Source organism: Myxocyprinus asiaticus, chromosome 42 (assembly GCF_019703515.2).
Source record: "Myxocyprinus asiaticus isolate MX2 ecotype Aquarium Trade chromosome 42, UBuf_Myxa_2, whole genome shotgun sequence".
NCBI classification, from domain to species: Eukaryota; Metazoa; Chordata; class Actinopteri; order Cypriniformes; family Catostomidae; genus Myxocyprinus; species Myxocyprinus asiaticus.
In genome coordinates, this window is record NC_059385.1 from 27,982,625 (window position 1) to 28,006,732 (window position 24,108).

Sequence of the window (24,108 nt, forward strand, 5' to 3'; positions counted from 1 at the left end):
AGACATTTATTTCACATTTATAATTTCAATATGCTTAATAAATGTTTGCATTTACTAACTGACAACATACATTAAAAAAAATATAAAGCTAAAAATGTGCTTCCTGTGGTAACATCTAAATCAACTAGTTTGATTCAAGTCAGTGTTGAGGGCACAAATGTTAAAAAAAAAAAAAATAAAGGGTCCAAAAATAAAAGCCCTAAATGTAAGACACTTTGGTCCTAAATGTATTAAAGGCCCTAAATGTAATAAATTTTGGTTCTAAATGTAATACATTTATGCATTTGGCAGACACTTTTATCCAAAGCTACTTATAGTGCCCTTATTACAGGGACAATCCCCCTGGAGCAACCTAGAGTTAAGTGTCTTGCTCAAGGACACAATGGTGGTGGCTGTGGGGATCAAACCAGCAACCTTCTGCTTACTAGTTCAGTGCTTTAGTGCACTACGCCGCCACCACTTTCAGTCGTATAATAAAAGTCGTATATGTAATAAATGTCCTAAATGTATGTACTTATGGTCCTAAGTGTAATAACAGCCCTAAATGTAACAACAGTTGGTGCTAAATGTATATTAAGACCCAGAATGTAATCCTTTTTTGAACCATTTATCTGCTGGAGTTATACAATGTTTACAGCTCCTACTCAGCTTTTTTTAATGAGTGACTACCTAGTGCACTACATCATCAGTGTACTTAATACATTTAAATATTAGCATTTCTAAATGCAAGCTTAAGTTTTAAAAAAATAAAATATACCAAATACACATCTGGCACATTTATTGGAAGAGAAGAAAAATCCTAAACATGCACAGACTTCTTTTAGAAGTTGAGATCACACTTGATTCAGCATAGATCTTTCGACACCTGTGGCAATATGACATACCCTTTTATTCTCACAATAATAGTGTGTTGTTATTGCATCATAAAAAAAGACATTTAATGCTTCTAATTAAAATAAATATTAGTAAAATAAGTCGTTTATTATTATTATTTTTTTACATTTTTAATCTTTCTTAATGTAAAATTTTTAATTAATTGTTCATTCATGATAGTTTGTAATGCATTAACTAATGTTAACGTTTACAACTTTTAATGTTTAAAATATGTAGTAAATGTACTGTATATGTTAATGTGTATATACTGTTTATGTAGAAATGAACACTAAACAAGATTTATAAATGCTGTAAAAGTATTGTTCATTGTTAATTCATGACAACTATTATATTAACTCATTTTAACATATGCAACCTTATTATAATATATAAAGAGAAAGTGTAATGTTTGTATTATTTCCCCAAAATTATGATTATGAAAAATTGCTGTGAAAATGACACAAACTTCTCTAAAATTGTTTCAGCATAAATTTTCTTGACACAACATTTCTAAACTTGCCCTGGATCATGGAGGTCATGACATCACAACCTAAAGCATTTGCACCCAAAGACTTTCAGATGGGCTTAATGAGCTGTTGTGATGACGTGAACGTGTGTAAGTCATTCCAGTTGCACTGAACACAAATTAATTAGTCATCTATAAAGTATAACAAGTGATAATGTGATTGACTTTAACAACAATCAAATGTTTTTATTAGGTTGTTGTGGCATCTTCTGCCTCCCTTGTTTGGGCTGTTCCATTGTCATGAATGAGTGCTGTGCATGTGGCTTAGGCATCCCAATCCGAAGTGTATACTGAACTAAATACAATGTCCCGGTTAGTATAATGCTTATTGATAATGGCTTTATCAGTCTGTCTGCCTCAAACTTTTTATCTCTTTTTTTCTGTTTGTTTATGTCTCCAGGGTTCCATGTGTAATGTCTCGTCACTTACTTCTGCACGTGTTGTGCGACTTGCCAGTTGAAGAGAGACATTGACATTAGGAAGCGAAATCTTGTATGTAATCTTACAGGAAAAGCTTTAGAGCAACTGAATGCAGGGAAAATAGTTATGAAACCTTTCTCCACTATCATCTAGTGTCTTCACTGTTCTTTGGAACTAAAGATCAAAGACGAAGTGAGGTGTAAATTATTTGAAATGTTATTCGCAACTATGGACTAATGAATCTTTATGACTTTATGCAAACGCAGACCATTGCTGGCATAGTTTAATTAATTCTGCTTAAAAAAGCTCAACAAACTCTGCAGTTTAAGTCTGGATGATTAATTTAAATCAAAATGGGCGATGCTCAGAAACGCTAAATTCATTTGACCATATAATGCAGCTAAAAAGAGATGTAAACAGTCAGAGCTTTGGAAAGATAAGAAAAAATGTCCTATGTGGAACCTCATTAGCAAGGTGTTTCCAACATTTTTATCAAGAGAACTCTTATAACCTAAATGATTTACTTTATGTAGGCTACCTCCTGAGATTTTAAGTTTTTATTCATTTTAATTGTTTTATTTACTAATTAAACAGTATTAATTTCTTTTAAAAATAATAATAATTTTTTTATATATATTTATGTTATTTAAAGCAAAGGGTGTGTATTACAGGTATATTTACTGTATAGTATATTATAACAGTTAAAGCTACTGTATATATCAAGTATAAATTATAAGAAATATAACATAATATTGTTAATGTAGTTTACATGTCATGTGGTACATTATCATAAATGGTCTTTAAATGATTTCTGTTCAACTTTATTTCAAATACAGTTACTCTAATGTATTTTAATGTAAAAACAAACAAAGCCTCTCTTCGAAATGTGATTAAATAAAATTATTTCAGCTTGAGATAAAAGCTTGTTCACAATGGCTTGTGTTCACACGAGAACTTGCATTGTTTAGCGTTGTTTCTGTCATATCGCTCTTAAATGCACAAAGGATGTCAAGATTTTCTCTTATAAATTATTTAAATTTTGAGTTGTTTCTTTCCAAAACATATTGGATGCCTTGGAATATGACATAAACACTTATATTTATTTGAGATTTATTATAATTTTGGTCCTTTTTAAGCTTTAAAGTTAGTCGCTATCATCTGACATTGCATTGAATATGGACTAGATTATTCATTAAAATCTCTTTTTCTGTTCTGCTTTAGTAAGAAAGTCATATGGGTTTGGAAGGACATGAATGTGTGTAAATTATCACAGAATTTTCAGGAAACATTATATGAGAGAGGCATAATTTTAAATATTGTATCATTGTTGAACAGGCACACACTGTATCAGTAACATGTCATAAGGGCTTATTAAGAACATAACTGACACACAAAACATTCCCCAGACAGAAAAGGGATTACAGTTCCTTTACATTCATATGTCTTCAACATTAATTAATAACTTGGCATTTAACTCAAACTCTCAATTGTAGGAGTACATGTAATGGAAGCCAGCTGGTATGTGATAGCTGTGCGGTATGTGTAAACCTCACTTCCCTGGCCTCAAGAGGAGCACTAGTGACTGACGCTTAGTCGTTAGTGCGCCCACCTCCCATGCTGGCTGATTCCAGTTCTAATCCCACTCGGAGCGGGTCAAGCAGGACCAGTTACACACAGTAAAGCAAAATAAATAAATAAATAAATAACAACAACATGTTTTGAAATTCTGTAGCTGACAATACTACACCCGGTAATGCAAATTAATCATTTCACAATGCACTGTAGTCAAAGTTTGTGTATACATAGTTTCACACAAATGGCACAGACATAATATAGTTAGCAACAAACACAGCTTTGCTCACCTTAAATTGGAAAGCAGTGAGACAATGAACAGTATATTTTCTTGTTTGGGGTCTTGTGACCAGACTGATCACATTGTGAATTCAGCAACAGTAGGTCAATAGTTCTGCTGCTGAAATCAGTTTGTGTTTCCCAAACTTCAAACGACTGCCCCCAGTGGCCAAAGCTGGAAATTTAGTTGAATGAATGGGCAGTTGTGAGCTCCAGCTTCCAGGTGAAATGTCCACAGGGTGCCGCCAAAAACAAGTTGTATTTTTAGTCATACTGTAAATGACGTAATACAGTCAGAAGGAATGCACGTTTATAAACCTAACTGTTAGTGGTAAAAATGTAATTTTAGAGTGAAAATGCAACCACTGTATCGCACTCACCATTGTTTATGTAAACATGATTACTTCCTGGTTCCCACGGCACCAGAACCCGGTCTCAGAGGTTACTCGCACAATGCACTCATTAGTAGCGCCACAGGGAAAGGTGAAAACATTTGAATTGATGGAAAAATTACAGATGGAGGAAGCCGTTTGTTTGTAACTTGGCAGCGTTCGGTTGATTTTAGGATACAGTACATGAACATTCGGAAGCAACATGTCAAATTCCTGTGTGATCATTTTGGGTCCAACTTCTAGCTCAACCAATGGTGTGAGCTTGTGTGTTGTGTGGTACAATTTGTTTGGGTTTGGTGAACAACAGCAGATGAAGAAGTGTTTGGAAAAGTTGTTAGAAAACAATCATTATTTTTGCAATTATATTTGGTGCAGCTAATGGCACAGAAATCTACCACTTCACCTTTAAGCAGAGTCAGTGGAGTCGAAAGAACCAGCAATGACAAAATTGGTGCTGCCTGCATGGGAGGTTCCTGAATGAGAAGCTTGTTGCCTGAGGTCATTGCAGATCAAGACCAACTGGTTGCTCTGAGCCTCGGACAAGGTGCTGCAGCTCTGGTAAACACTGAAATTGGTCTTTCTCCCTGGAATGTTGCCTTTCTCACACATGGTCTTTACCATCTTTGCTAACTTGTTCTTTCCGAGAGCTTGACAGTTGTACCAGTGTAGGGTGGCAAGGTTGACCACGGCCTTGATGGACAGATAAAAGGGGGCGTCTTCAAAGAGCATCGCTTGAGGTCTGTGCTGGGCGTATTCCTTGTAATCCTGCACTGGGCAGGTTTGAGGAGCATGTGGGGTAGCGTAGATGCGGCACTCTGTCGTTGACCTTTTACTTCTTGAGTTGAGATCACTAAAATCCTGGTAAGTCCACTCTAGATACTCTAGTCCTGTTTCTGTGGTGAGCAAAAGCACATCACCCCATTTCAGGGTTGAGCTATGGAAGCCTGTACAGTGACCAAACGCCTTGGTGTTGTTGAGCCACACCAGGTTAAGGAGACCTTCGGGGTTGAAGCGACTCAGCAGTCCCCGTTTCCGAAGGAGCAACTCGTCAGCAAGGGTGAGCTTCATTGACTTGTGGGGTTTGTTGCCTTTACCTTTGAACTTGAGCTCCAACTGCTTCTGCTTGAGGGCTTCTTGGGACCTTTGGAACTCTCTGTCTCTTGTAATACTGTAGCTGTAGCAATGCTCCTTCAGGTAGCGTTCCAAGCCACACTGGTAGTTGGCCAGGCTGTTGGGCTCATATTCAGAGCCATCCCTTTGGCGTGCATCCACAAAGAAGGAGGCCAAGTAGATGTCCAACTCATGGCATGGAATGAGGTATATCTCCCTGGTCTCTGTTGGATACTTAGAAACTAGGAAGTCGCAAAAGTTGCGGAGTGCTGTTTGGGTGCTGCGAATGGTCTTCTCATTCTGTTCTCGGTACACTCGCTCATCCATCTCTGTTGAAAGGGAAGAGGGTAGTGTTTTCATACGTCAAGAACTTTAATATTTAGGGAAAAAATTACTTAATGGACCTTAGTCAGGGAAGATGACATATTTCATTTGACGCAAATTAAAATGACGTGGTGAGGGGAAGACATACAGTACATTCAGTAGGCTGTACCACCCAAGTTTTTAGGTCACATCTTATTTTCACAAACCGAGTTTAACAGACTTGTTTGTCCACTGGGATATTTTTGGTAAGATGTATTTTCAACGTTTGGTTTGTAAAGCAATCAACATCAAGATACACAACAGTAGAAGCCTGGTTTTCATTCACGTCATTAAATTTGTGTCATTAAACATGAGTTTACCTAGACTACGGTCCATTGCTGCCGCAAATCACTGCAGTTTAGTGACTCTCAATCAATGCCAGTGTGCGCAAGGTACTGTCCAATTTGTAAGGAAATATTGCTGTTGAAGTTTTTCCCGGTCATCATAAAGCACTATAAATTCTGTCACTATGATTTTTGTGTTGTACTGAGATATTTATTGCCACAATAATGGCAAAACAAAATACACAAGCATCAAAGTAGTTTGATATTGTGACAATCTATTTATTACTCACAATGACAGTCATTGGACCTATTACTTAGTAAACAATAAAGTGCATGATTATTACACACTTATTTTTCACTAATCAGATATTCAGAGAGGAAGAGGTGTCATGGCAAAAAGCACAAACATACACTGTAGTTTGTGACAGAAGTGCGCATGCAATCATAAAATGGGTAATCGTTATAATCTAATTATGTCTGTTTAATACAGATTAAAAATGTTAAATACTGTTCAGGCAAAATGATAAAGATACAAAGCATACAAAATAATCTTTTGATTCAATTTCAAAGTGCCAAATTGGCGAACACAACACTGATATTAAGTTACCATCACAGATGTGGCCTGGCCAAAATCGTTCACTTTATGATCGACTAAGGCAAATGGAAAACAAACAAGGCAGAAATTAGATCAAAACAAGCTGGTCATTTAGAGTGGCAAACATGACATGTGATAAATGTCATTCTTATGATTTATTTGCTGACAATCGGGAGAAGTTCCCCCTTTGCTTTCATGCTTTTGATTTTGGCTTTGATGCTGTCATCCATAGCCTGGCGACATCTGACAGCATAGTGAGCCAATGTTTCTTCTTTCTCGTCCCAGGGAGGCAAAGCGTGGAAGACTTCTGGTGCCGCCAAACTGAGTTCCGCAATTGCTGCTGTCCTGGAAATAGTGTTGCGGTCCACACCGACTCTGTCGAAAGCCACTTTCATGGATACGCTGCGTCGAAACTCTTGCAGTGCAGCCATATATCGTGCAATCACACCTACAACATTTTTCACTGAAAAAAAAAAAAGCCAAACCATTCCTTAGTGTATAAACTGTAGACAACATTTTATAACTTGAATTACGATAAAAATTATCTTTTGACGATTGTTTGAGTCACTACAGTCAGAATTGAGAGATTACTATTTATCAGCCTATCAACGATCAACGTATTAAGTATACTGTAGCTCTCAAAATAATATAAGATAGCTAAACTTTGGCACCCCAAAGCCTCAACATTACATTATAAGAATTACTTACTTCGAACTCGAGTGTTCTCTCCTTCTCTATTTCTCTTTGATGAAATCTTGATGGTTCTCGGCCTGTCCAGTGGATGTAATTCCACATCCTCAAAGGAGTCAAAGAGGGCTGGTGACTCATATGGAGCACCCTCTTCAGGAATGGAGGTAATGATCTGATGAGAGCTGCTTGCCTCCATTTGACTTGAAGAATGTGTCCTCCTTTTATCTACCAATCAGAGACAACGAGACAATCCTTATCCCCAATCAAATTACTGTTTGAATCTCCATGCTTGCTTCCATGTCATATTTAGCTTTCAATAGAATGTTTATTCTTCTGAAATGGCATATGATGAGATTCTAAGATGTGGTCACCTGGACGCAGTTGGTCCTGCAGGAAGTCACAGATGAGCTCGGCTTTCTTGGTAAGTTCCTGCTGCAGGAGTTCTTTGTCCTGTTTCAGGCTGCTGATGGTTTCACCCATCAACTCACTTTTGCTTCTCTCAGCCTGGAGCAGGACTTTCAGTCTCTCTATTTCATACACAGCTGGAGAAACTGAAATAGAAAACAAGCTTTACCTCTGGAGTTCCAACAGGGAGCATTGAAAAGATACATCTAAGTGTAACTTCATGTGAAATTTGAAATCTGATTAAGGAATAGAGAAATCAGAAAACAGCAATAATATACAATAGAGGCATGGGGAATAAAATCGGAAAGCAGAAGAAGAATATGTGGCTGCATGGTGATGAACAAATAAAACCCAGAATATAAAACCAAGTTATGTCAGAAAACATAAGCTATAATTAAGCAATAAGGTAAGCAGCCATGCTCTATTGTGAATATAATCATGGCTAAAGGGTGTTGTTCTTGCATTTATAAAATTGTTACAACATAATGAAAATATTAAAACAAATTCAATGTGTTCCTTCCACTATAAGATAATTCTTGAGGTGTGAACTAAGGTTAATAGTAGGGCTCAATGGATGCTGTGCAGTGATATATACAGTAGACAGTGAACAGGTGTTTTGCATCATTATACAGTATGTTTTAACTATTTGATGAATTTTTGCATGACTTGTCTGAGCTGATGCATAAAATTGAGACTTTAAACAAGAAACCAAAAAGCAAAATGGATTTGTATCATATATCTGAAGCTGTCTCTCTGAATAATTCATTTGAATATTATTTTATAAAATACATTTTATTTTTTACTTTTAAAAAAAACATTTTTTTTTTGTTGGTGCTATTGTTGTGAATGTAACAGTATATACAAATTGTAAATCGTCATAGTGCTTTTATTTGTAAATGTTCATTCTGTAATTATTTATTTATTTTTTAGCACAGCTGGAACACTGTACTGAACAATCAACATTCAGGACCAGAACTATATGTTTTGTAAGTTATGTGTAACAAATGTTCAGGTTGGGCAGATAAACGAGGAAGCGGGAACCAGTTTCCACAGTTCATGTGAGTCCGTTTTATTCACAAATAACCAGCAATCGCTGTATAGCTTCACTCAAAATATAAGACGGCTTTTCAGCGTCACTCAAATAAACAGCCCACTTTTCAGCTTCACACAACACAAGACTCTCCCTCAGGGAACAGACACGAAGACTCTGGTCTGTCTGTCTCTCTCCTCTCTCTGTGAACTGGCTGTCTTTTTATCTCCCCCGACTCTCACTGTGAACATAGAGATGGTAATTAGTCACAATTCATCTCAGGTGAATGTCCTTACCACTTTCTCTCTCCCCAGACGGTCGCTCGACCACGCCCTCACCTCCACATACCCCACCGCCTGACTCAGGCCGGGGGAATCGTCCGGACTGCCCACTCCCCCACCCTTTCTGGAGAGGAAGTCCGCGGCAGCCATCTCTGCCCCCGGTCTGTGGACCACCTTGAACTTAAATGGCTGGAGTGCCAGATACCAACGGGTGATCCGAGTGTTGGCATCCTTCATGCGGTGGAGCAACTGGAGCGGGGCATGGTCCAAACAGAGGGTGAATGCTCGTCCCAACAAATAGTAGCAGAGAGTGAGGACCGCCCACTTGATGGCCAAACACTCCTTCTCTATGGTGCTGTACTTAGTCTCTCTCATACAGAGCTTTTGACTAATGTACAGCACTGGGCACTCCTCCCCCTCCACCACTTGGGACAGAACAGCACCCAGCCCCCTGTCCGTTGCATCCATCTTTTAATCAAAAGGGAGAGAGAAATCAGGGGAATGCAGAAGCGGCCCACCACAAAGTGCAGCTTTTACCTGCGTGAAAGCTTGTTGGCACAACTCCATCCACTGGACCGGGTCTGGGGCTCCCTTTTTAATGAGATCAGTCAGCGGGCTGGTGACGTTGGAAAAATTAGGCACAAACCTTCAACAGTAGCCAGGCAGTCTCAGAAACTGTCTCACCTCCTTTTTGGTCTTGGGTCTTGGGCAGGTCGCGATCACTGCGGTTTTATCAATTTAAGGTCGCACCTGCCCTTGACCCAAGTGGAACCCCAGATACCGTACCTCCACCCATCCAATTGCACATTTCTTCGGGTTAGCTGTGAGCCCCGCTCATCGCAGCAACCTCAGAACCGCCCCCAGATGCTGTATGCATATGCCGCTGCCAATCATTACTGTAAATAACGATATCATCCAAATAAGCTGCGGCATACGCAGCGTGTGGTCTGAGGATTCGGTCCATAAGCCGCTGAAATGTGGCCAGGTCACCAAACAAACAGAATGGAAGGGTCACAAATTGGTGTAATCCAAATGGTGTGGGGAAGGCCTTTTTTCACGGGACATCAGTGTTATGGGGATCTGCCAATATTCCTTTGTCAAATCCAGTGTCGAATAAAGCGAGCCGAGCCCAACCGATTGAGCAGTTCATCAATACGAGGCATTGGATACACGTCAAATTTAGACACCGCGTTGACCTTTCTATAATCCACACAGAACTGGACAGAGCCATCGCTCTTAGATACCAGAACCACCGGGCTGGCCCTATCACTGTGGGATTCTTCTATCACGCCCATATCGAGCATGACCTTTAATTCTTCCTGTACTACTTGTTTCTTGTGTTCGGTTAAGCGGTAGGGACGACTACATACCACTACCCCGGGGGTTGTCTCGATGTGGTGTTTTATGAGATTAGTGTGGCGAGAACACGTCAGATAAATTATTTTGCAGCCTAGCAACCTCCGTACATTGTGACGGCGAGAGGTGGTCGCCACAAGGGACCGGGGTGAACTGATTGGCTTTTAGACTCACCTCCGGGCTGAGCTCCTCCCTCTCCGGAACTACCATCGCCAAGGATACGGGGACCACCTCTCTCCATGGTTTTAGTAGGTTGAGGTGGTAAATTTGATGAGCCCTGCCCCTATCCATACGCACTACCTCATAATCAACTTCCCCAACGAACGGGAACGGGATAGGTAGGAAAGAAGGAGGGGAGGGGGAGGGATGACAGGGAGAGAGAGAGAGAGAGGCTCGCCAGCCCCCAGGTATGCCGCTAAATGGTCCTCCTTCAACTGCACTGCTTCATCCAGCGATGCCAGTCGGTGGCACTGGACCCACTTCGCAGTTCCTTTCGGTAGTTTGGCGATGAATTGTTCCAGTACCACGAGATTAATGATGCCCCCGACATTGCTGGGCTCCTCGGCCAGCACCCACCGCCAGCAGGCGTCACGGAGCTGTTGAACGAAGACAAATGGGCGGCTGACTTCTCTCAGCATCAGGGTTCGGAACCGCCGGCGATGCTCTTCGGGACTGCGGCCGACCCGCTGCAGGATGGCTTTCTTCAGCCCAGGGTACCTCAGGAGGTTGTCGACCGGGAGTTGTTGGGCTGTGAGTTGGGCCTTCCCAGTTAGCAGCGGTAGGAGGTGGACTGCCCATTGCGCCTGTGGCCATTCCAGAGCCGTGCACTCGAAGAGCTCCAAAAAGGCCTCCTCTTGCGCCACCATCTTCGCTAGCGTCACATGGGGGTTCGCTGCTGCCGGGGTCGTGGCTTGCATCACCCTTAGTGTACCAAGCTCCGCAATGCCCCTCAGACCTCCTCTTGGTCTCGAAGGAGCGCCTCGAAACGCTGTTGATGCTCCGCCCGCAGATGCATGAGGGCCTGGTGTTGCGCCTGGTGGATGCTGGCGAGGGATCGAAACACTTCCTCCAGTGGTGAAGACAACTCCATAGCAGCGTACCTCCCTCCTTCTCCCGGGTTTTGGCACAAGTGTAACAAAGGTTCAGGTTGGTCAGATAAAGGAGGAAGCAGGAACCAGTTTCCACAGTTCACATGAGTCCATTTTATTCACAAATAACCAGCAATCGCTGTACAGCTTCACTCAAAACCTAAGACAGCTTTTCAGCGTCACTCAAATAAACAGTCTGCTTTTCAGCTTCACACAACACAAGACTCTCCCTCAGGGAACAGACACGAAGACTCTGGTCTGTCTGACTCTCTCCTCTCTCTGTGAACTGGCCATCTTTTTATCTACCCCAACTCTCACTGTGAACATAGAGATGGTAATTAGTCACAATTCATCTCAGGTGGATGTCCTTACCGCTTTCTCTCTCCCCAGACGGGCGCTCAACCACACCCTCAACTCCACATTACGGTATAGGGACTATGAACTCTTTGAATTTGTCTTGTGTATTTTTTAAGTTACGGTACTTTTTTTTTGCATTTGTATAGAGAAATATACAGTGATAATTCAATGGAAAAGAAAGGAAGCTTTTCAACTGGACCTTTTTCAATGCAATGGTATAAAGAATAAACAGTTTTTTAAAAGTTGTTTGATTGCCATATAAAGTCTGTGTTGTCCGTTAATGTAAAACATCAAGGTTTTTACTTGATATATGCATTTTAGATAAAGATTTGTTCTTTATCTTTTTTGGCTGGCCTAAATTTAGCATAATTGTCTTCATGCCATTTTTTTTTTTAAATAGTGAGCTCTATTGTTGACCTGTTCAAATACATTTATTTTGTGATTAAAAAGATTAATTGCTAATAAGAAATATAAAGACCAACTAAATAATGCTAATGCTAACCAAAATGCTATCCTTAATACAGAAGCAAAATTGAGAAATAAAATATAATGAATGAAAAATGTAAGCAAACATGCTTCTTGTGAATTATGGAAAAAGCTCATACCTCATAATAAAAACTGAAATAACATTCACTTATAAGCTGAATAATTCCAACAATTTATTCAAAGGCAAAAACAGATCACATGTATAACATTTTGATCATTTATTTTATTGTAATGCATCAGAAAATGACAAGACCACTGATGACACACCAGAATGATCAAGTATTACACACATTTCAGTAATCAGAAGTGCTAAAATAGTCGAAGATAAATACAAAAGACCATTGCAGGTGAGTAAAAAACAAAATACTTCAACTGGTTAATACAAAACAATACACTGGAGAAGGATGCTTGAATCCTATCTATTCAGAAAAGGTTAACTTTTCTCATTACCAAAAAAACACTGTTAACCATCAATAGATTCATTGTTCTAGCTCATTTTCTGTTTTGTTTCTCTATATTAAACTATTTTAAGTGTAGACAATGTGGTACGGTATAACACCTGAAAAAATCTTTCATGAAAAACATTTGGTTGTGAAAAGTAACAGCAAGATTTACAATAATTGACTGTTCCATTCACTTGCAGTAGCAAACCTAAAGTGTCCATTAATGAATATATAGGCCTCCTTCAAATAGAATAATAAAGAAAAAATATCATGGAGTGTATGTCAAACAATTATGATTTTATACGTTTAAACTCTTTAATATGCTTATATTCTTCCTGCTACATATGGCGACCCACCACGGCAATTAAACATTACATCTCTTGACCGAATTCCACATCTCTGGCAGTAATTTTATACTTTGGTACAGATGGCAGGTGGAAGCTATATCTTCACCTATAGACTACTGCCTCAATGAGTATACACAATGGTAAAAATAAAAATTACAAACATTATATGAAACGGATAGCCAGTGTGAAAAAAACTAAAAACTTTGTGTTAACATAACTCATGTCAACTAATAAATCTCTTAAGCCATTTTAAGTCTGTCATGCACAAGCATGGAATGATGGCATTATCAATTTGGTGTGATGACAATTTTCAAAAAAGAGGGGAGCACCTCAAAACTCATAAGTATCATCAGCAAATGAATTTACAGATAAACAGAAACCAATAAAATACATTATAAAGTGGTTTTGATGTAGTGATAGTTCACATTTTTTCTATATTTTACGATATTTGGTAAGAGTAAAAAGCAACAACATGGTTTGACAATGAATAACAATGTTTTGACTGTTATGTGAAAACTCTTAATGCTACATGACTAACATAAATAAGCACTAGACAATTCTAAAGCTAATTTAAATGGATATAAACAGTTTTGTGTTGACGTAAGGAGTTAATAGTTGAATAACTATCACAGTATAGACTGTTTGATTTGTTTAAATGAATAACAATGAAATAGTTAGTTCATGTGTCCATGAATCGTTCATCTCTTAGAGCTGTAATTGAACTGAAACAACTCAACAATTCTGACCTGAATTGCTTATGTCCAAAACGTTGATCAGTAACTCCCATTCAATCACTGGGATGCTTTCAGTAATGTTTCTGTATGTGTGATAATAGTATTTGTCTCTGAAAGGAAATTTTGAGGGCCTCAACAATTACATATATGAAGGGTCGTTTTTGCCTGAAGGTTCATCACAGAAAATAAAGGACTCTTGAGAAGACTCTTGCTTCTTTTTCTGGCCAATTCTAAGCCGACATTTATTAATGCAGGCTTTCTTCAGCTTAGATGATTCCACGGGTGTCCATCCGTCAATAGTAGAACAACGTAGAACATATGCTGCGAGGAAAAAATTTAATACATTTTAATTTCAGAACTGTAGGAAACACAAACTGGATTATGAAGTCTCTTAGACTAACCATGGTTACAAGATTGAGCCGGGCAATACATCAAATATTCACAATATATTTGCGATGATTTTGTGAGAGATATACAATTAAAAGAACATCTTTTTTTTGCAATTTATTTTGGTCATTACGTTTTCTAAAGATTCATTTGACAAGATTTACAATCCTTCCTTGTGTCGTGACTTACAAGTATTAGATGGCAGGCATCAGTGGCAAATCTTTCGTTAAAGTAGGTACGTTTCATTCATTCCCGTGAATTAGTAACCTTCCGAGCTCAATATTTCATTTGCGACGTCACTAAAATATGTTCATTAAATGTTAAAGTCACTGTGTGGCAGCTTCACGTAATTTTCACATATGAAAATGTTTTAGTTAAAATATAGTATATGTAGGTATTCAGAATATGGCTATAAATAGTTTTTAACCAGATTACTTTGTTTTACTATAAATAATTGTTTTAGATGTAATTAGATGTGCTGATTAATTAATCAAATTAATTGCAATTACCGCATATCAAATTTTGCAGAGGCCCCCAAATAAAAATAGTTCATTAAAAAAAATTTTTTTTTTTTTAAATTACATTTAAATTATTTTAAAACTAACATATAAATATAACATACAATAAATATATTAATTCAGATAATTAAAATGCATTACATTACTGTGGCAGACGATTAAAGCACTGATTAGACAAAAAGTGGCTTTAGAAGGCAATATATTGTTTATTTCCAAATTATTAAACACAAGCCTTTCATTGGCCTGCAATCCCAACCAATCCTTTTTGCAATTATATTTGTCAGTCTGTCCGATATAGATTTATTATAAGGGCTTATCTAAGGATGTGTCAATGTACATATTTGTCAGATGGACACTTTTGGAGTGTCAAACTTTGGTTGCATTGTGTCATAAACATAGCATTTTTAGGTTGCTGTGTCAAGTTAAATGTAATTTGAAACTTAGAAAAAAAAAAGAAAAAAAAAAAAAACGTCTGGAGACCCCTGCTTTTGGAGTTGCCTCCCTGTGTGGTTTGTTGTCTATACAGTTGCATGTTGCCTGGTCGGCTGGAGTTGCGCTTACTGTCCCCTGTTGACTGAGACTTGTAAAAACATGAAGGTAAACATTCCTTATTATGATCTGAGGGCATAACTGCGTAAACTTTTTTAATGCATTATTTTTTTATAATAATTATCGCACTGAATTTATGCTTTAAATCGGCAGCCCTAGTGTGTGCGTGCGTGTGCATGTAAATATATATGCTGTATATAAATACATATTTCTTTCCATAAGAGCAAAATCTGTACATTATTCCAAACTTCTGGCTGCCAGTGTATATATATATTAGTATATAAACATAATATATATGTATACTGTGTATTCATGCAGACTTCCAGATTTGATTTTGATTAGCTTTAGAATCTGATCATTATACAGGGAACTTTCTGACCAGGTACATTACAAAAATATTAATTTTACAAATTATATTTAATCATTTGTTTATCATCATTTTGGTCACATGTATTACATCATTAAATATGTTAATCTCGTTAAGAATACTGGCAGCTCAGAAGTTGTGTGCATATTAACGTGTGTAGAGTCAAACAGTTTCTTTACCGCATCCATGCTATGCTTAGTTGGAATTAAATGTACATTTTATGTTGTTTTTCCACAGGATGCTAGAGACATTACTCAATGTCAAATGGATCTTGCCTTTTTATCTCATTATCAAAAATACTGAAAAATATTGAGACAATTTTGAGATAATTATTTTATTTATATATATATATATATAGAGAGAGAGAGAGAGAGAGAGAGAGAGAATTGTGAGAGGTCCTTTTTTGGCTGCATCACCATCTGAAATTCCATGAGAAATTCATAAAACTGGGCCGTCCAATTTAAAATACTTACACATAATTCCATCGACTCTTCTTCTGTCTAAGATTTTCTTGCCATCAGGTACTTTTCCTCTCTTGCCAAAAGCGACCGCTCCGTTGAGGTCCTCCTCACTAAAGAAGTGTTCAAACAGCAGGTGAAAGAGTCTCATGCTGTCCTGTCTCGACTCCTGCAGCATGGAAGCCAGTTTGTAGTGGGGCAGGTAGAGTCCACTTCCTGGAAACAGTTCCTGCTCGCCCATTCGGGCTGGATTGGACAGAGGCATCTGCGTTCTCTCGTGAAACACGAGAACTCGATCAATGACTGTCTGCAGGTTTTGTAGAGTTATAGTATCTGCATAAACAATGAGACAGAAATGAAAATGTTTACCTAATGACATAACTACTGGTACATCAATCATCAGTCACAATGACATTTATTTTATACTGTTCTATCTTTGAGGTTGAATTTGTTATTGATGTTTTATCGGTCTGCTAGCTCACCTATGCTTGTTATAAACTCTTCCAGGTGTTTTCTCTCTTCAAAATACCTCTCATTGTTTGGACTGAGGTCTGATTGGCAGAACTCCTCTGAGTTTTGTGCGGCTGGTAACAGATGTTCTGTAATACATCAAATAAGCAATTTAAGGAGGATAAACTCTTCCCTCATCAGTACTCTATTGCAACAGCCAGAAACAAAATACATTATGCATCAAACAAAATGCATTTCTCCACACAACATCACAGTGACTGTGAAAGACTGGTGTGTATTTCAATTCACACAACTGCCAAGTCCACAGACAATAAAGCCACTTTCAACAGAGAAATTTTATTTTATTTGCAATGATGCAAAGTTTCTTCCAAATTCATTTGCCTCATGCAAATGCATCCATTATAAATATAGTTATACAGGGAAATTCTTGTAGCGTACCACACCACAGCTATTAATACATTATTAGAGTGAATCTCATTCAATCTTTCTAGGCCCTCCACCCTCATTACTCAAACAGCATAATTTATTGTATTACAGTAAAATTATAGTAAAATGACTATTCTATAATTGTTATTATTTTTACAATTATTTTGAACATCAGAAATGTAAGATTCTAATTTCCTTATATTTATATTACAGTACTGAGTTTATTTTTTAGCATATAGCATTTATTCTCGGAATGCAAAAATTATTAATGGTTCTACAATAATTCTTTCTTTTGATTTTGGGGTGAAATGTGGCCTGGATGACCTATGATAGGTTTTGTGAGATTCACCCATTAAAACATATTATAATATTACAAAGACATTTCAAAGTTCTTGCACAAACAACTAACCATGCAGGGCTTTCAAAATCGCAGCATAATCCATCTTCTCATGTGGACCTGTAAACAGAATAAAATTATAGTTTGTCCTCAAAAAGGAATTATTAATATTCTCTGTTAAATTATGAGCATTTTAATGCTTGCTTATAATAAATGATAAAATAATTCAACAGCATTACATCTACTGATATCCATTTCCCTCTCAATAAAGAGAGAGTGTCGAGAACACTCACCTGTTATTTTCGTTCTGTATATTTGGAGTTAAAGCAATAACAGCACCATCCATTTCCATCTTGAGAGAAATTTCAAATATCCCCAGAGTGACTTGGGAAAACAGCTTAATTATTTATTGCAGACAATCTTACTAAGACTAAATAACTAGCTGTGTGACGTTCAATTCATTCATGATGCTATGTAGAGAGCTAATGATGTCCAAGTTATTATGTAACCCTTATTGGAGACACATGTGGGTGTGGAGCATATATTAGTATTGAGAGAATAAAATCAGTTCAAATCACCAATATAAAATACAATCCTCTGGACCAGGTCAACCATTACACACCCAATCTAGGTTCATATACGGGGGGTTAAGAAATTACACAGACCAGTGATTAAGAATTGTAACAAGAACAGCCAGCTTTTATTAAGATGACAAGTCTTCAACTCCTTCTCTGAAGAAGTAACTCACAACAGGATATATATGAGGTAAGTAATGCAATAATTAAGCGAATGAATGAATGAAAAAATAAATAGAGACAGAACACAGAAATTCAATAAATATTCCATTAAAATATTAATAAATATTGAAATAAATGGTTTTTAAATAAGATATAAACAAATATATACACAATAAGATAATAAACAAACAATTACACAATACTTCCGTGTTATATTTTCCTTTCTTCTTTCAAGGTTAAAATCAGTTTATTTTCAATTCAAGGGCCCTTTTTACTTTTTATGTTGCAACCATGTATTTTGTTCTCTTCCAGTCACTTTTACTAGATTTGAATAGTCTCGGTTTGATTCACGTCTCTGTGCATGATCCTGTATCTGCTTATCTGTGATCCATGCTATGTACTGCAGATGAAGGTGGTCTTGATCTCTCATTCAGTTTAATGGGAGTTGTAGTCCATTTGCGTCGATACCACATTAACACACTAGAAGGAGTTGTAGTTCATTGGGTTGGCTTCTTTGTATCCGGTTTCTCCCGTCAGAGTTTTCGATTCAATCATGCATCAATTTAGTCATAAAAAAAAAAACAACAACTGGAGTCTTCACAACTAACTGCAGTTCAACACAACTAACAATAATCAGTTCAGGTTCTCCTTTTCATCAAAATAATCTTTGAATCTTCCCGTGTTTCTCATAGTGATCTCTTAAACTCCTTTGACTGATTATATTCAAAATCTAACTGTCAGTCATCAACAGAAAAATATTTAAATTATGCGTTCTAGGTGCATGCGTACCATAGTATGTGCAAAAGTTATTCTAAATAGATCGGAGAGAGAGATGGATGCTCAGTAATTCAATACTGCAATTCATATTTATATTATTGACATTAGTAATACAGGATTTAACAGGGGTTACATTCTCTGCTTCTGAATCTTCATGTGTCTCTGCATGTTTTTTTTTATTTTTTATTTTTTTATTGATTCACATATATGTAACTCATAAGACAAAACATATATACATAGAATCAAACTTAAACCCAACTATTACCCCTCCCAATCCCACCCTAACCCCAACAACAAAGCAAATGACAAGACACACACATGCACAAAAAAATAAAAAACAAATAAACAGATAAACACAACAATAATTAAACATCCACAAATAACAAATACACGCCCCATTTCTCCACGAACACTTTATACCTCCCCGTTCCTCTGAATGTAACTTCCTCAAAGGCCGCCACCCTTCCCATCTCCGAGAACCACTCCTGAAAAGAGGGCGCTCCAGCCAACCTCCAGCCCCTCAAAATGATCTGCCTGGCAATCATGACACTGGTTAAGACCCAACTCTTTATGTGTCTACTTTCAGTGCCAATGACCACCCCATCACCCAAGATACAGAGTCTGGGGCAGAATGATACCTGAATGTCTAACACATCGCACACCAGACTCTGCACCTTTAACCAAAACTTTTGTATTTCAACACACCCCTAAAAGACATGGGTTATATCTCCGTCCTCTGATTGGCATCGCCAGCAGGTGGGTGTGTCTTTAAGACCAAGCCTATACAATTTAGAGGGGGTCCAATAGAACCGATGTAAAATCTTGAATTGTATAAGGCGCACCCATGCATCTCTAGATGCAGTTTTTATGTTTTTTTAAAATCCTAGCCCATTCTCCCTCCTCCAATTCCACGTTTAAATCTTTCTCCCATAATCTCTTGAGAGTGGTTGAGACTCCATCCCCCAGACTCTGAATTAGCAGGGAGTAATACACTGATGCCCCATGACCTTTTCCAAAAGCAGAAAACACCTCTCCTAGAGTATCTGCTGCTTTTGGGGGGTGTATGCTATTCCCAAAAATAGTACAGAGCAAGTGTTGTAGCTGAAGATACCTAAAAAACTGAGATCTCAAAATACTGAACCAAATTTTCAAAGGATCTCATCACACCACTCTCATAAAGATCACAGAGTGTATTAACCCCCCTCACAATCCAATCTGACCAACAAAAAGGGGACTTATTAAAGCACAGTTTGGGGTTTAGCCATAGGCTTGAGGCAACATTTAGACAAATATCTGAATTAAACACTCAGGACACTTGCAAATGTGAAATAACGGGGTGTGATTTAACTTCTCTGGTTAGACTGACAAAAGATTTGCAATGGCAAAATAGGGGCAAGAACTTCTTGTTCAATGCAGAACCAGGGAGGGGCTCTTTCAGGTGGAGACCAAATGCATAATAATAAAACAAAATCTTGGGTAGGCCTAGCCCACCTTTGTCAATCGGCCTATGCAACATACTAAAATGTAATCTGGGGCGTTTACCACTCCAAATAAAAGACTTCGCTATGCTCTCAAATTGCTTGAAATAAGAAAGGGGGACATCTACCGGGAGAGACTGTAGCAGGTAGTTAAATTATGGAATACAGTTCATTTTAATAACATTAACCTTCCCAAACATCGATAAATGCAATGAAGCCCACCTGTCTACAAAATCCTTTTTATTAAAGGGTAAGAATTAATTCTAACTAAATCAGACAAATTTGTTGGGAATAAAATAACAAAATATTTAATGTCCTGTTTGGGCCACTGGAAGGCGCCTGGCTGGAAGGCCGTTACTGGACAGTACGCTGTCAGAGCCAAAGCTTCAGATTTAGACCAGTTGACTTTGTATCCTGAGAATTTGGAAAAGGAATTAATAATTCTGTGGAGGCAAGGCATAGATTTAGTGGGGTCAGAGACTAATAATAAAATATCATCTGCATAAAGCAGAAGCTTATGCGCCACGCCTCCTGCCACCACCCCTGGAAAATGATCCTCCTTTCTTATCGTGGCTGCTAATGGTTCCAGGGCAAGACAGAACAATAATGGGGAAAGAGGGCAACCTTGCCGGGTGCCCCTATTCAGAGTAAAATTATCTGAAATTAATCCATTTGTTTGTACCGCTGCTACTGTGTGTCTATAAAGTAACTTGATCCAACCAATAAACATACTCCCGAACCCATATATTTCCAAAATCTTAAAAAGATAATCCCATTCTACCATATCAAATGCCTTTTCGGCATCAAGTGAGATGGCAGCGACTGGAGTCTGATCATTCGCCACTGACCACATGATATCGATGAAACGTCTAATGTTATCAGAAGAGCTACAACCCAGAATAAACCCCACCTGATCTATATGTATAAGAGATGTCATAATTTAATCGGTTAGCCAAAATTTTTACATCTAGCTGGATTAGGGAAATTGGACGGTAACTCTTACACTCCCTTGGATCTTTGTCTTTTTTAAGAATCAGACTGATCCGGGCTTGCGTCATGGTTGGCGGAAGCTTTCCATTCTTTAATGATTCAGAATAAACTTCTAACAAAAGTGGAGCCAGTTCTGTAGCATAAGACCTAAAAAAATTCAGCAGCAAAGCCATCTGGCGCCAGAGCCTTGCCTGTAAGTAAGGCCTTAATTACCTCGTCAAGTTCCTCCAAGGTTATCTCAGAATCAAGAAAGTTTTTTTGCTCAGTCGTCAATTTAGGGAGTTCTAATGTTTCCACAAAATTTCTAATATCATCATCAGTAGATGAAGACGTGGAACTATAGAGATCAAGATAGAATTCTTTAAAGGCATTATTAATATCAATGGCCGAGGTAAAAATTTCACCACCAGCAGATTTCACTGAAGGAATGGTAGAAAAAGACTCTCTCTGCTTTATATATCTAGCCAAAAGCTTCCCTGCTTTGTCCCCTGACTCAAAATATGACTGTCTTGCCCTGAATAATCAAAACTCCACTTTCCGTGACAAAATAGTATTCTATCTGTATTTCAAACGGGTCAATTCTCTGAGACCATTAGACGACATTCGGCGCTTCAGCTCTGCCTTGGCACTTTTAATATTTCCTTCCAACTCCACAAGTTCTCGTGCTTTGGATTTTTTGGTGAATGAGGCATACTGTATGATCTGGTCCCTAAGAACCACCTTAAGTGCCTCCCAAGCCACGCCCACAGAGGAAACTGAGGATCAGTTGGTCTCCACATAGACATTGATTTCAGTTTTTAACATTTGTTGGAAATCAGGATTTTGCAAAAGGGATACATTAAAGTGCCAGCTGTATGATTTATTTTCCTCCGTATGTGGCAACACCACCAAGCTCACCAGGGCGTCATCTGAGACTAAAATGTTTCCAATTGAGCAATCGACAACAGATGAAATGAGGGACTTAGATATCAACAAAAAAAATCTATTCTAGAATAAATCTTATGGACTGATGAAAAAAATGTATAGTCTCTACCAGATGGGTTCAAAAGTCGCCAAACATCTGCAAGACCAAGATTTTGACATCCTGTGAAGTGTCACCATTGCTCTAGTGGGCTTACACATTTTTGCTTCTCTATGATCAAGGACTGAGTCCATCAAAAGATTAAAGTCTCCTCCCAATATTATATCATGAGGGGTGCCAGTGGCTTGCAACATCCCTTCAAGATCTATAAAAAAGCCCTGATCATCAGCATTAGGTGCATAAATATTAGCCAAAATCAACCTTTGCCCCTGAATTTCTGCTAGAACAACGACTCTTCCTGATTTATCTTTAATCTGTTTGAGAAATTTGAATTGTAGATGTTTATTTATCAATATAATGATGCCCCTGCTCTTACTTGAGCCAGCACTAAAAAAACATGTCCACCCCATATCTTCCCAAATTTTTCAGCTTCCTGTGGGGAAAGATGTGTTTCTTGAAGAAACACTATATCATATTTCTTACATTTAAGAAAATAAATAACCTTCCATCTATTTATGGGGTGCCCCAACCCATTCACATTCCACGTGGAGAAAGATATCCTGCTCACATTAACATCTGACATTTGATATAATAGAAAAAAAAGTTGTGTCAAAAACAAGATTACAAAGACCACATTTCAACATCAATGCAACAGTCAAACCCCGAACATTCCCCAGAACAAAACAAACAGAAAAAAGAAAAACGTGCGCATTAACCCCGTGTACAACAGCGCCAACCGGCGTCCATCCCTCTAAACTCCGAAGGTCCATGTACGCATACGAGAACCCCGCGACAACTTTGCCATCGGATTGCTCAAGTCCGGTACTTCTATACAGATTTTATGAGGCAAAAGTACATAACAGAAAATACTCTGTAAAACAGACCCCAGCCAACAGGCAGAATAAACAGAAAGAACGTGTAGATTCATTCACAGAACTGTCTTGAAGGTGTGTTCGTCCACAAAACAAATTCCAGCTGATATAAAGCCATTCAGTTTCCTTGGACAGACAAACAAGTGTTTCAGGTGTTCAGTGAACCAGCTGTTATGAGTGCAGCAGATGACATAATCATTCCAATGTCCCGTGAAAATACTCCACAAGAACTCCAGCCAACAGGAGGCATAAGTACAAAGAACGAACAGATTCATCCATAAATGTCACGAAGCAGTGTTATTCCACAAAACAAACTCCAGCCGCTAGGCAGAACTAGCACAAAAAGAAACAAAATAGACATCCTTGGATGATCAAGAGTCAAATTCACTCGGAGGCCGCATAAAAAAAATTAAAAAAAACATCATGACGTACTCAGTCCGTCAGCTTTATAAAAGACATCCTTTGTGTGGGAATGTGGATATTGTGCGGTCATCTATAGTGTCCATTCTCAATCTGGCCTGGAACTTCAGTGTAAAAGCGATCTTCCATCAATGCAAAAGTTTCTTGAAAGAAGTGTCATTCCAAAAAACAAACTCCAGCCGCTAGGCAGAGCCAACGCAGAAAGAAACAAAAATGGCGCCCAGCTTCCTTAGACAGTTGAGTTATGTACAGCGAGTCAGTCCACTCACATAAGTAACATGCAATAGTTTACTCACCCATAGTTTCTATAAAGGACAGTGCTTTTTTTGGGCATAAAAATACTTTGCGGCCATCTTTGGTGTCTATTCTCAGTTTGGCCATAAACATCAGTGCAAAAGCGATCTTCTGTTGATGTAAGAGTTTCTTACATTCCTTGAACCAATCGCATTTCTCTCGTCGAATTCACAAAGTCCGGGAAAAGGAAAATATTGTGATTCTTCCAAGAAAGCTTTCCTTTGCTCCTCGCCTGGCGTAACACGAGATCTTTATAGGATGATCTCAGAAATTTGGCCAGATGATCGGGGCCTGTCTCCCTCTGTGAGCTCGCTCGATTTCCAGTTTATGGCCTGTTATGTCGAGCAGATTCGGGAAGAGCTCATCCTGGTATTT

The 24,108-nt window shown here is 38.2% G+C and overlaps 2 protein-coding genes across 4 annotated transcripts in view; both read right to left on the reverse strand.

Moving 5' to 3' along the window:
- Positions 1–3,829: 3,829 nt before the first annotated feature.
- LOC127432688 (uncharacterized) lies at positions 3,830–5,499 on the reverse strand. The gene is made up of 2 exons (XM_051684043.1): positions 4,051–5,499; positions 3,830–3,943 (listed from the first exon to the last, which is right to left on the reverse strand). The coding sequence occupies exon 1, from the start codon at positions 5,497–5,499 to the stop codon at positions 4,468–4,470; it is 1,032 nt and encodes a 343-aa protein (XP_051540003.1). The 3' UTR covers positions 3,830–3,943; positions 4,051–4,467.
- Positions 5,500–6,083: 584 nt separating this feature from the next.
- LOC127432344 (uncharacterized) overlaps positions 6,084–24,108 on the reverse strand; it is a 49,835-nt gene continuing 31,810 nt past the window's right edge. For 2 of the 3 annotated variants that reach the window (XM_051683291.1, XM_051683289.1), the window contains 3 exons: positions 7,476–7,655; positions 7,123–7,329; positions 6,084–6,877 (listed from right to left, as the gene is read on the reverse strand). In XM_051683291.1, coding sequence (XP_051539251.1) covers positions 6,570–6,877; positions 7,123–7,329; positions 7,476–7,655 — 695 coding nt within the window. In that variant the 3' untranslated portion in view covers positions 6,084–6,569. Of the gene's footprint in view, positions 6,878–7,122; positions 7,330–7,475; positions 7,656–12,310; positions 13,953–15,925; positions 16,244–16,392; positions 16,510–17,216; positions 17,265–24,108 lie in introns of those variants that run through there. The other variant, XM_051683290.1, reaches the window with a different exon arrangement.